This window comes from Cygnus atratus, chromosome 3, assembly GCF_013377495.2.
Source record: "Cygnus atratus isolate AKBS03 ecotype Queensland, Australia chromosome 3, CAtr_DNAZoo_HiC_assembly, whole genome shotgun sequence".
Taxonomy (NCBI): domain Eukaryota; kingdom Metazoa; phylum Chordata; class Aves; order Anseriformes; family Anatidae; genus Cygnus; species Cygnus atratus.
This window is the reverse complement of record NC_066364.1, coordinates 25,448,361-25,461,764: the sequence shown is the minus strand read 5'-3', so window position 1 is coordinate 25,461,764 and position 13,404 is coordinate 25,448,361. Positions and strand designations below refer to the sequence as shown.

Here is a 13,404-nt window from a genome sequence, read left to right as displayed (position 1 = left end):
AAGGGTAAATAGGAATGAATTAAATGTATACACACAAAACCTTCTTTAATAGTACACACAGAGTTTCCTAAGCTATGCTGAAGATGAGGGTGATGGTCACACTTCAGCACTGAATTATCAAACTGAGGATTGAATTCAAGCAATTAGTGTATTTGTAGGAGTTTCTCTTCTGGGTAGACGTGTTTTCATGGGAGGCAGGAGTAGAAAAGTCAAAGCAGCCTCCACAGCCACCAGCCTCCTGCTGGGGGAGAGCACAGGCAAAGGGGATGAGGGTTTTATACCTGGCACAGTGAGTAACCTGCTGAAGCACCTCTATCTTTGCACTCCAGGCTGTATCACTGTATTTCACCTCCTCTAATCTCTGCCACTGTCCCCCACAGCAATGGTCACCTCATCTTTCCAAAGAGAAAGAAAATGCATGGCTGACCCGAACAGTGCTTTGCTGTGCCCTTACACTGCCACCCTGGCTGCACATGTGCATGCACGCAGACCCTGAGCCATACACGGATGTGAGATACCTGAGCCACAAGGAAGGTGTGGGCCTGCCCTGCTAACCAACTCCAGAGCAAGCACGTCCCTCCTATCTCCATCTCTCCGGGCTCCCCTCAGAAAATGGGCTGCTTTTTCATGGGAGCCTTTAGCACAGCAATTCGCACAGAGAGAACCTTGTTCTCAAGGATCCTTCTGTTACTACCAATGTACAAAGATCAATCGTTGTTTCACTTGGGTGGGTTTGATCCAAACTATCTCACTTTGTATGAGTTGTCTCTACATGTTGTTTGTGAAAAGCAAATAATAGTTCTCTGAACTGTACCGCAGACCATTCTTGCAGAGTACATCCTGTCAGACAAAAACTTAGCTTAATGGCATTTCAAGTGACATATGGTATTCTTCCTGATCCATAGATTGTTTGGTTTGGTTATTTCCTCTACATGACTGCTCTTTTCATTATCACCATCTAGTGTAACAAGTTAAAAACAAACAAACAAAAAACATATAACGCACACTAAAGTATTAAGACTGAATGTTCTGTTACTATACCAATGTAAAATTATTTTAAATGCAATACTTCATGCGTTGTGTTTTCATGGAGGGAACAGAGATCAAATAGGAAACAGACAAGTGTGAAATATAATTAAAATCATTTCAAATAACAGAGGCAATATGCATTAATGGAGGAGAACTTCAGAATGTAAACAGACTACTTTGAGCCACGCTGTCAATTCAATAGGGAATCACTAGAATTATTCTGTCCTTCTGAGCTCTTCTAAAATCAAAACTATAAAAAGGAAAATCTGGTTCATCTGTTTAGTCCAATCTATTTGATAGTGAGTCATTCCATTTTCCCGTCACAAAATGGGACTTCCATTGTCTTCCATTTCCACAGCCAGCTCAACACAAAGACTCTCTTCAGGATTCTGGCTGCCAGAAAATCTTCCTCCAGGAGGCAAGGACAAGAACTCTTTAACAATAAATTTCACAAATATTAAGTGAAATAGCCTGAAGTGGTAGAGAATTTTATATTATTTATCTCATCCACAGAAAGCAGTGAATGTAAAGGTACAATGCTACACAATAAAACTATCTGCAAGGCTGTCCTACATAGGGTAGGATGTGAGCATGAACTGGTATCTATTTAATAGACACTCTTGAATCAGAATATTTTCAGGATGATACAGACTAGATTAGGTCTTTGTTCTTTTGAAAACAGGTAGAAATATCTGTTAAAAATAAGAAGTATACAAAGCCCATTTTTATCTTATGCACAGAAATATATGTTGGTCACAGAACTATGACATTGTAGAAATAACTAAGATGTGGTGGGATAACTCACACGGCTTTAGTGCTGCAATACAAGACCTCCAGAAAGACAAAGAGGGAAGATAAGGAGCAGAGGATCCTTCTGCATGAAGCACCAGCTCAGATGTGAGAAGCCTGAATATGATTTGTGCAACAGTGCTGGGCAAGAGCTTGTGGGTCAGGATCAGAGGAGAGGTCAGTAAGTGTGGCATTGTGGTACTGTGTTGCAGACAGCATAAGTGGGGTGAAGAAGTGGTCACAAGGGATTATCCTCCTCTATGAGGCACTCAGTAGATCACATCTATAATATAGCATGCAGTTTTGGACCCTACACTAGGAGAAAGACCTAGATAAACTGAAGCAAACTCAGCGGAGACCAGCAAGGCAGTGGGATTTGGAGCACTTTCCCTGTATGAAGGGGCTGAGGGAGCCAGGCTTGTTCAGCCTGGAGAAGAGATGGCTTCAGGGGAACCTAACAGCAGCCCCAATGTCTATGGGAGGTTACTGAGGAGGTGGAAGCAGGGGTCTTTACAGCAGTGCATGGCAGGAGGAAAGAAAAATGGACATACATAGACTGAAACAATAGAAATTTTCAAGAGAAACAAGAGGGGGGAAAAAATAGCTTTTTTTCTCCCAAAAGAACTGCCCAGCAGTGGAGCAGGATGCCCAAGGAGGTTGAAAACCTCCAAGGACGGGTATGGCACGAGACCCAACTGGATAAAGCCCTGAGAAACCTGGCCTGACCCCGTAGCTCCTTTAAGCAGAAGGTTGGGTTAGAGGCTTCCTGAAGTCCCTTCACTCCCGAGTTATCCCATGCCCCTATGATTTATATAAAAATATGCATATAAACTACCATCTAGTTACACACATAATGTATCATCCAGCTAATAGCATATAAAACTGAAAACAAACATTTCCTGGTGCCTATAATACTAAATAGCTAACATTTGTTATGCTGAAGTTAAATAAGTGAACAAATATCAACAACACATGTACAAATAATATCTGTACCCCAGATTGACACTGCTCCCATGCAGTGTCTGAATATTGAATGGACCTGCATGTAACAAAGAGAAAAGCGCAGAATCAATAAAAGCCCAGGAGGCACAAAACCGGGAAGAACATGGGGACAAAGTGAAATCCACCTAGCAATCAGACAGAAAAGCGTTAAGACTAAAGAGGCAAACAGAACAGAGGGAAGCAGGGGAGAGAGGCGATAGGGGCGAGGATGGAGCTGGGCTGGAAGGAGAAAGGTGCGGGAAGACGGGCGCCGAGCCAGGGCATTCTTCTACTGTCGGCAGAGAGACACAACAGACACGAGATGAGATGGGGCCTCCTCCACCCCCTCACTGACCACCCGCAAGGATGTGACCTGCCACTGCTGTCAGCGACTTCTCTAAGCTCAGTGTGTTTTTTTGAAGCAACCAGCCAGCCCCACAGGTGACCTGGGATGGGTGTTAGCCCAGCTCCAGTCAGTGGGGTTCCTCTTTGCTCCAGTTTGCCATTCTCAAAAGTAGTAAATGACACACACAATGTTGTCAGATCATTATGGTCCCAACCAAAGCACTCTGCATTTTGGAAAAGCCTCAGTTGTGCACTTAACTCTTTGTAAATCAGGATGCAGCCTGCAGTTAGATAATCACGCTATCTAATTACACTGCTATGCATTCCCCCCACACATGAACCTGTGCAACATGTCAAAGGTTTCCTTTGAAAGTCTTCCTGAAGCTTTTGTGACTTGTATCATTGCTTTTATTTTTGAAGCATTTTCCTTATATTTTATGTACCAACCACAAACAAAAAAAAATAAGGTTTTCATTAATTTATTAATGAGGAAACAAACAGGTAAAATACCAGATAATATTCATACTTTGAATTCATGCTTAAGCTTCAGCAGTGCCCTTTCACATATTACTAAAAAAAAAAAAAAATAGTACTTGAAGACAAAATCTTTATTTTGTTTCAGCACTTCCCAGATTTCCTACCCAATGCACCCTATTTAAAACTATTCACTAACACACCAAAGTTCCCGAAGTCTAACTTAAATGAGACTAGCAGAGGCAAACATCGCTAGCAGAGGCAAACACCCATGGTTTTGCACCCATGGTGCTTGCCCACCATGAACCAAAAACCAATCCAACACCACCACTATGTAAGATAACTGCTAAAATATTCAGTGCTAATTTGTTTCTTAACAAGAATGATGGCCACCTTTCTTCGCAGCTGTGTCAAGTCAATAACAAACTGCCCTTTTCATGATATTAAGAAAATAACCTTGTTTGTGCAATGCACATTATAAACTGTGTTTCAAGACTACACTAATTACCAACGAGCTGTGCTTTGACTGTTTTCACTTTCTCTTAATAACTTATTTTGGTCACACTTCTTTTCAGTAAGCTCCAGACGCAGACAAATTATTTCCTCTACCATTTATCGACTTAAGGTTATGGAATGCAATGTGCAAAGATGTGAAACAGTCCCTCAAAATAATACAAGAAAAGCACAGACTATTGCAGTTGAACTGGATTGCAGGTTTTGCCCCTCACATGCACCTCATAAAATGCATTAACAAATTTCCATAATGCTTACAGAAAGGTATCATCTTAATTAATTTAACCTACACAAATCAAGTTTTAATCTTCAAGGTCACTGGCTAAAGGAATTAGGCAAATATTCCTATGAAGTACCACAGCTGATTTACCATGCCTTCTTGTCATTAAATTAAAAAAAAAAAAAAAAGACATCGACGACCAACATTTCTCAACATATCTTACCATTTGCTTTTCCTCTAAGGCTTCTCTTCCTGAGACTTTCCTTTCATGTTTTCCCAACTCCATTTCCCAGGGGAAGGAAAAAAAAAAAAAAACTCTAATATCCCGAGCAGAAGCGATTTAACCTGGCTACATGTTAGCTGTCACTGTACTTTTGAAGCTGTGAGAGAGAAGTCTCAGGCAGTGCTGGTGGTGACTTCTGGTCAGCATGTGTTTCCATTTATAGCTGTCAAAATTCACGACTAGGACTGCGAAGAGAGGGCAGGCAGCTGCCTCCGATAACAGTAAACACGGTTTTGGCATCGCAGCAATTTGTTCAGGAGGGATTTTGGTTACTGGACCCATTCACTCCATGCTCGCCCTCTCCCCCCCCAAAAAAAAACTCATACTAAAAAGCCAATGAAAACAAATGGCTAAAGAAGTTAGTGCCTCAGCAGCACTAACCTGCGCTCACGAAGATTGTTAAGCAAGTAAAATGACAAATACGATTAGCTGCTACCACATGTTCTGTAGAGACAGAAAGTGTACAGAATATTTAAAAATGGTGTTTTATTGATCATTCCCCATTGAGCATTTGGGGCTGAGCTACCCTAACATGCATTCACACAAAGCACACAATCTTTTCTAATACCAGGATGTGATACCTCGGATTTTTGAAATGCAGAAGGGTCTGCAATATTTTCAGAGGGCACTGTGAGCACCCCTAAGCACAAGCAGTGGCCAGCAAGCACACAAAATGGAGCGAACACCCCTGCAGAAGATGGTTGCGCACTCTGACGCTGGCCATTTACTCTGGCAGAGTAACTTGGCCCCAGTTCAGGGTGACAGAGTCAGGAGGCCAATATTAGAAACAGGGGTGGGAGGGGACCTCCCCGCGGGTGCCGAGGTTCGTCGCACAGCCAGCGGCTGCCGCACCAACTGGGCTAGCTCGTGCACAGCGCCGAGGGACGAATACGCGCTCTGCTCTGTCTGTGGTTTGTTAAGAAATGCATACCCCCTTATAAAACTGGCAGTTTATGCATCTCACTAAATCCTTAGCAAAGGCAAGATACCTCTTTTCCCTCTCTTCCCCTTCAGCACCCTGGTAAAAAATACTTCCTTTAACAATAAATGCATAAATATAAACCTTTCCCATCAATCATTTTTCGGCTGCCTGTGTGGAAATGACAGTCAAAACTAAACACACTCCTTTCCACTCTGCTTGCTTCTTGATGGATACTGTACTCACACGGTCTTTAGAGCCTTGGATGGGAAGAAAAGGCAGCTGCAGAAGTCAATACACAGCAGTCCTTACAATTTATATATGAAAAGCTGACCAAAACACACAACTAAAACAAATAACAAAAAAGCAACTTATGGTTCTGCCCTGAAACTTTGTTCAGAACGAAGAAAAAGTTACTCCGGTTACAATTATTTTTCTTTTGTCTCTCTTTTACCTTTGTTTTCAGCAGCATAAGGCAGCCAGCAGTAGAGTGAGTGCTGGAGGGCAAGTACAAAGAGCTAGTCAAACCTACAAGGGCTGCAGTAGTAGAGGGAATAAGTATGTGCTTGATGTCACAGGAGTAAAAATACACCCTACTGAGTCTCCTGGAAATGCTGGGATAAAAGGATCGAGAAGTGACACAATACCCAGAGGAAAGCTATTGGACTCCTCTGTTCTTCAGCAGGAACACAAACGGTATCAAGCAGTTGGTGTCTCCAAAATCTTCTTTGTGAGGCTGAAACTCATCTCTGTGGTGGGGGACCTACATGCCTTTGTACCACTTATGTCTTCAAAATCTCCGTTGTGAATACCCTTAAGTGGGATTTTAATAGCAGCTTATGTTACGCTGCTAAAAAGGGGTGGATTAGTCCCCAAGTCATTAACCCCTCCATGAAGCAGCACTGCAAAGCAAGCACAAGAACACAGGTGGCCCTTGTTTTCCTCCAGGTCATTCCCTAAACAGATCATTCACAGCTAAGTGAATGATAAAACTCTACCATCATTTCTGATATTTCCTACGGCACACATACACACACAAAATAACTAACTAACTAAATAAAAAGCTTTCACTGATCTGTCAGTCTGCAACAGTTTTCCGTCACTGACAAGAACTGGAGCATCTCAGGTGAAAGTGTTCAGCTAGGTGCGCTCAGCCTGCTCTCCAGACCTGTAACAGGTGCCTGGAGTTCCCCCTGACCTCCAGCAGATTTCAAAACAGCAACTTCCAGGGGAATCACTTTTAGTTTGTGCTGTTGAGCAGGTACTTGTGGTGGTAAAAGAGCAGGGTGTCAGGGATGCAATGAAACAGCAAACTAAGATTCAAAACATGTAAGTCCACATAGACTTAGACCAGCACTAACAAATTTTATTTGGAGTTTTTGCTATGTTAGCAAACACACTAACTATCCTAAAATTGGATCTTTAATCACTTTCATACACTCTACTTCCAGTCTTCCTGTTTTTATGTGTCAGTTCACCCACATGAACATCAAAGGCCTCCACAACAGGATGACCCAAGGAAGGAGCTCTGAAGTGACCTTGCTCACAGTAATTCCAGCTTGAGATCCTAATGAAAGCAGTCAGTTTTACAGGTGGGTGTTTCATAATCATTCTTGTAATGGGTTTCTAATAGTGCTCACAAGGAAAAAAAAATCTTCCCTTTTCACTGTGTCTACCACAAGCTGAACATGGGATTCCATCAGGAGAAAAAAAAAAAAAAAAAGTGAAAATTAAAACATTGGGATAAGGAAATACCTAATCGCTTCATTTCTCATTATTGGTAATTTGTATTCTGAATGCATCATGCTTCTGATGGTCCAAATACTAGGGAGCTGGAGCAGATTGCACAGAGCAGAAGTTCCCCTGCGGCCTGTGGAGAGGCCCCTGGTGGAGCAGGCTGTCCCCCTGCAGCCCATGGGTCCCACATGGAGCAGATCTCCACGCTGCAGCCCGTGGAGGAGCCCCCAGTGGAGCAGGTGGATGTGGCCTGGAGGAGGCTGCGGCCCATGGAGAGCCCCCGCAGGAGCAGGCCCCGGGCCGGAGCTGCAGCCCGTGGAGAGGAACCCACGCAGGAGCAGGGGGTCTGGGGGGAGCTGCTGCCCGTGGGGGACCTGTGCTGGAGCAGTTTGCTCCTGACGGATGGACCCTGTGGTACGGAGCCATGTGGGAGCAGTTCTTGAAGAGCTGCTGCCTGTGGGCAGCCCCCACAGGCTCAGTTTGGGAAGGACGGCATCCCATGGGAGGGACCCCACGTGGAGCAGGGGCAGGGAGTGACTGCGACAGAGTGGAGGAGACGAAGTGTCAGGGACTGACCACAGCCCCCATTCCCCTGCGCTGCTTGGGGGGAGGAGGTGGAAGTGGGAGCATGGGGAGGAATGTGTTTTTGGTTTCTCACTGCTCCAGCTTCTTGGTAATAGGTAATAAATTACATTACTATCTGTATGCTGAGTCTGTTTTGCCTGTGACAATACCTGGTGAGTGACCTCCCTGTCCTTATCTCAGCCCTTGAGCCCTTTTCCATCATATTTTCTCCCCCTTTGCCTTTGAGGAGGCGGAGTGAGAGAATGGTTGTGCTCGAGTTCAGCTGCCCAGCTGCGTAAAACCACCACACAAGAAACCTTGGATGCAGGGCTCTTCCACAGCCTGGATGCTGCCATACCAGGACCTTGTAAATAGCATGGCAAGGCTGTCACCACCCTTTTGTCTACCACACCTGACATTGCATGCTATTTCAGCATTATACCTGGGGAAATACCATGGTTTCAACCATATAAGAATTTGGCTTTAAATAACTATGTAAGTATATTTCTTATTCCTACATAGAAATAATGGTTATTTTACTCTAGGGAATTTCTAAGACACTGTTAATATGGATTTATTTCCTCTTCTACTTCGCAGTGGAAAACACAGTAAACAGGTGCTAAGTAAAAAGGATGTTATAGACCGCCTCAATTACTGTGCTATTTTCAATTACTTCTTTGTACTACAGTCACTGATCTCTTGACACCTGTTTTTCTTCTCAGAGCAGGACCTTACAAGAGGCCAAGAGATTAAGCTGACGGGGTTAGGCTTGTGGTTGTTTTCTTTGTTTGTTTGTTTTTGTAAGAAGAAACTGCTGAAAATCCAAAATAGTAGTACTGTGTAAATAAACCATTTAAGCAGATGTATTTTCTGTGCCCACTTAATCTGCTCTTCTTGGAAAATGAAGCAGGTGACTGTCACAATGTCTGTATGCCACTCTGAGCTATGTTTTCACACATACAGCGACAGCAGTTGTGGTTTTTGGTGGTGCTGGTGGTTGGTTTGTTTGTTTTGTTTTTTGACTTTGCAAATTTTCATTCTCAGCCTGGCATTGCTGCCACCTGGGACTGCCAGCTGATGCATCACACATGACAGAGCCACACCACTTCATTCTTAAGGCAGTAGTTTTCATTTGCTCGGCATCAAACACACCATAAGCAGTTCAAAGCATTAATTCTGCCCCTGACATGTTCAATCACGTTATGCTCAGTTGAAAACCACCTACTTAAGTCACATGTATCAGCTAAAAAAATAAAAAACTTACACAGAAATTACCTCTGCAGTGAGTTTTTAGAGGTATGATTTGGACAGATGGCTTCCATCACTTACTTAATACGACAAAAAGGGAAAAACGGGGACACCTTCCCTGCCAAAAGGGAATATCTTTTGGTCAGGTTGCCCAAAGCCCCATCACACACACACGCCTGTTAACACCAGGACCTCAGCGGCTTTCCTAGCAGCTATTTAGTGGTATGCTCATTGCAGGGACGAGAAGCATGCCAGAGCTGCCACGGCTGCCTGCGAAGCCAGCTTACCTTGCAAGCAGCAGGGAGCCGAGGGTGGGAAGCTGATCCTTAGGAGAGGCTGGTCCACATTCCTGCCGCAGCGCCCGGCAGCTGCTGCTGTCGCTCCCAGGTCCACCCTGCTTGCTCTGTAAATACTCACAGAGCAGGAGGTAGCAGGCGTGGAAAAAGAGGGGAACATTACGTGCACGGCCAGGCTCTGCTTTGCATGTGAGGAGGTAGTTACGGCGAGCCTTGCATATCACGTACAGGGAGCAGGAGACTCCCGGACAAATTTTCTCCAAAGGGTCAAGCTGGAATACTTCTGAAGATAAAAACAAGGAATGTTATTTTAACATTACAATAAATTGAGCCTGAGAGATCTGAGCCTGCTCTGACACCGCAGCTTGTGGAAGTACTTTCTTCTCTTCATGAGTTTTGACTTTTTTGACTTTTCATGACTTTTTTCTTCTCGAGTTTCACAACTTCGTGACTTCAAGCCAGTTGTTTTAAAGCAGACTAGCCAAGGCAACGTTGTGCTGGTGAGGTCCTACATCTGCTGTCCTCCAGCAGTACAGAGAGCTGTGGAACAGCTGAGCTTTTTTCTGCTGAGTATCTGTGATTTCAGCTATATACATGCAACGACACTAAATGTTGCTGCTATATCGCAGCAATGTAAATGATTCCATGCTGGGAGATACACTTCAATAGATGCATCACAAAAAAAAATCACCCCTCCCCATATTCAGTGGTGCTGTTCACCTTGCCTTCTCGCACAACCAGAAATTCATGGCACTGATGACACGTGGCTAATGAAACACATTAGGAAAGCACTTCATGCCTTCCCATATATCTTACAACTGAGGTGTCAGCTGGGAACAAGGAGAAGCCCGCTCCCCACAGAGAGCCTGTGATCTCTGCACAGGCGGCAGTGGGCTTTTCCAGGTTCCTCCGCAGCAGGCACCAGGAAGCAGGATGTGAGCTGTCACGAACAGAACAACTCCCACCGCACCTTGCTTTCACCTTCTGTCTCTGCCCACTCTTATCAAACACAGAACCTGAAAAGAGACATTACTCAGTGCTGATAAGGACGTCAGAATCTCACCTCCACCTGTGTTCCTCCTCTGTAGGAGGAAAGTGAAATGTAACCACCTGCCCCAGCACCTCCCATGGAAATGTACAGGACATTTTGCTTAAGTAAAGCCTGAACAAATGCGTAGCAGAGGCTTTGGGTGACATGTTTTGCGGAGTGACGTGCTCACCCACAAGCCATTGGTTTGTTTGTCTGCGCACTTCCATCATTCTCTAGGGTTCATTTGTCTTTTTGCATCATTTCCGGCCCACACACAGTGTTACCACCATAAATTTATACCCACAGCAGAATTCTCTACACTGCAGTATGAAGTCTGCCTTTAAAACAAATTCAGCTGAAAAGAACAGACAAAGATCCGAGTGTTAAAAAGTTATCTGAATACTGACAGCATTTGGTTAAGAGCACCTCATTTTAATAGCAAAAGTTTTCATTTCTAAACCCACAAGCGGAGTCCCCAAACCAATGCACATTGTCTTGCCGTCTTGCCAAACAATCACTACAAGCAAAATTAAACTCAAAAGCCTTATTAAATCATGGTCCAGCACATGCAAGGTAAACTAACACAGCACCTCCAACTCTCAAGCATTTTGGAAAATAACTTACTGTCTAGGGAAGAATCAAAACCACATACCTATGCATGAGGAGGAAAAAATAATGAAATTCTAGAGTTCTCAGCAGACCTACTTCATTTCACTCGCTCAACTACAGTTTATTCTGCAACCCAGGAGATGACTTATAACAGTGGAATGAGATTACTTTTTCTGCAGTCTAGTAAGATATAATTAGTCAACAATAAACTGCACATAACTAGCTGGATTGCCAAAGCATTTACAGGTTCTGAGCTTGATGATATTTTTGCAATATGCTTTGATCAAACATTGTATCATGATGGAGAAACACTGCTTGTTTTGGAGCAACAAAAGGGATGGGAAACATATTTTTAATATAATTTCTGTTATTGACATCATCTAAGGTAATTTGAATTGAAATGTTTATGCACATAATATAGTCTTTATTATTAAAGCAATAGCAGATTCTAAAGTAATGTTTGTTTTGAAAATGAATGAAAAGTAGTTTAATATTCCTACTACTGATAAATTATCTTCAGTTAAAATGCTGGTGTACAGAATAATGAAAAAGCTGTAGTGGATGAGTTAAGAGTCAAGAAAAATCTTGATATCATACTGCTATTGCAAACCCATTTTTTCAAAATAAAATAACAGTTTTACCAGTAAAAAATATTGTTCCAACCACATGATAGCAGTACTCTCCTGGGAACTTCCTTTTTCCTGTAAAGCCAGCTACTAGCACACTCAATTCAAGTCGTACATGAACAATCGTCTCAGAAATCTTTCAGAATGTGAAAAAAAGATGAGGATCTACCAGGTCATTGATTTATGATATATCATATTATATTTACAGGTGAAGAAACTGTACACACATGGTAAACACTGTCAAAGCACGCTTTATGCGCATTAAAAAATATCATTACATCCCTGTCTAGCAGGACAAGACCCCACGTCTGAGTTAAGGCAGCACTGCAGAGCCCCAGACTGTTTAATCAATTCCCAAAGGTTATTTGTAGGTACCATAAAATACATTAGAAACCTGAATATAGCAGTGAAAAGAATTAAAGGATTCAACACTATTGTACAAAAACATTTGTTTTTTTTTTTTTTCAATGCTCACCTATACGTATTTATACATGAAATACTGCTTATCACAGCAAGGCAAATTTAAGGTGTTCTGTTTATGTGCAACTCAGGAGGGGAAATGAAAGTCTACGAAAAAACATCAAGGGTAAGAAACTGCTTCTCAGTTCAGTCTCAGATGCATAGCTGTGTAAGGTGATTTCTTCATTTAGATCTAATAAAAAACTTACAGGTCCCATTCAAATCTGAGATACTTGGAGAAACCATTCTTTATTTCACTCTAATGAAATATAGAATTCTAATGTAAATAACTTTGCAGGAAAAGGAAAAAAAATAAAGCACTATTTATAATACAGAAAAGGATTTTTATTCTTATAGAAAACAATATTAAAAGGGGCAATTCAAAGGAACCTGCAGGTACACAGAAGGGTAAGCTACATAGACACAAAATGGACACAAGATTTAAAAAAACAGCTATACAATTGTTTTCATTGTGTTTCCAAATGGGTAGCGTACCCTCTGAATAAAAATCATCAGTTCTTCCCATCGTTGCATTTAGCTGCTGTAGAATGCACTTACAAGAGGGTATTGAAGCACGTAGGGACATTCACATAACCTCCCCAGAGCACATTTCTTCAAGTGCACAAGTTCTGGCTGAAGGCAAGTTCAAGGCAACCAAAGACAAACACGGATTGTGCTCCCCCTGTCCCCAGTTCAAATCCATCCTCTGTGTAATGGTTTTACCCACAAATAAGGCATAGCGGTTCAAGTACTACATTAAATGTCATTAAATAATTGGGGGGGAAAAATTGTGAACTCTTTCCAAAAAAAAGTATTTTATTAGGGAGGATAAAAAGCGCTGTTCAGACAGTCCGAATAGGCATGGCTTTCTGTGCCATTGGGCTCCTCCGGCTCAAGGTCCTCCGGATCCGGGGGTAACTGGTCGGTATCTTCATCAGAAGTTGAAGGGCGAGTGAGGATTATTCGAGGTATCTTCAGGAAGATGCAAGAGATTGCAGAGAAAAAGAGTAAGATCAAGAGAAAGGAGGTATTTAAAAGTGGTGCTTTAAAGGTACAGGGGAAGCAGGTGATGAGCAAAAACATGCCAGAGATGTAAAGCCACAGGGGTTTCTGAGGGGTGATCTGATCTATGCCAAAAATTGCAGCGATAATTAAAGCAAAATTCTGATGAATTGCATTTTCCTCTCATTAGCTAATTTGTAAAGAGGTTCTATAGGGGAAAATAAGATAAAAGTTTTTAAAAATAGACAAATAAATATGAAAAATATACATGCACTTTTAT

General features: G+C 42.5%; 1 protein-coding gene across 1 annotated transcript in view; it reads right to left on the bottom strand.

Annotated features, from left to right (window-relative positions):
* MLIP (muscular LMNA interacting protein) overlaps positions 1-12,648 on the bottom strand; it is a 98,554-nt gene extending 85,906 nt beyond the window's left edge. The window contains exons 1-2 of the mRNA XM_050709488.1: positions 12,618-12,648; positions 9,390-9,681 (exon numbers count right to left, since the gene is read on the bottom strand). Coding sequence (XP_050565445.1) covers positions 9,390-9,681; positions 12,618-12,648 — 323 coding nt within the window. The remainder of the gene's footprint in view (positions 1-9,389; positions 9,682-12,617) is intronic.
* Positions 12,649-13,404: the final 756 nt, after the last annotated feature.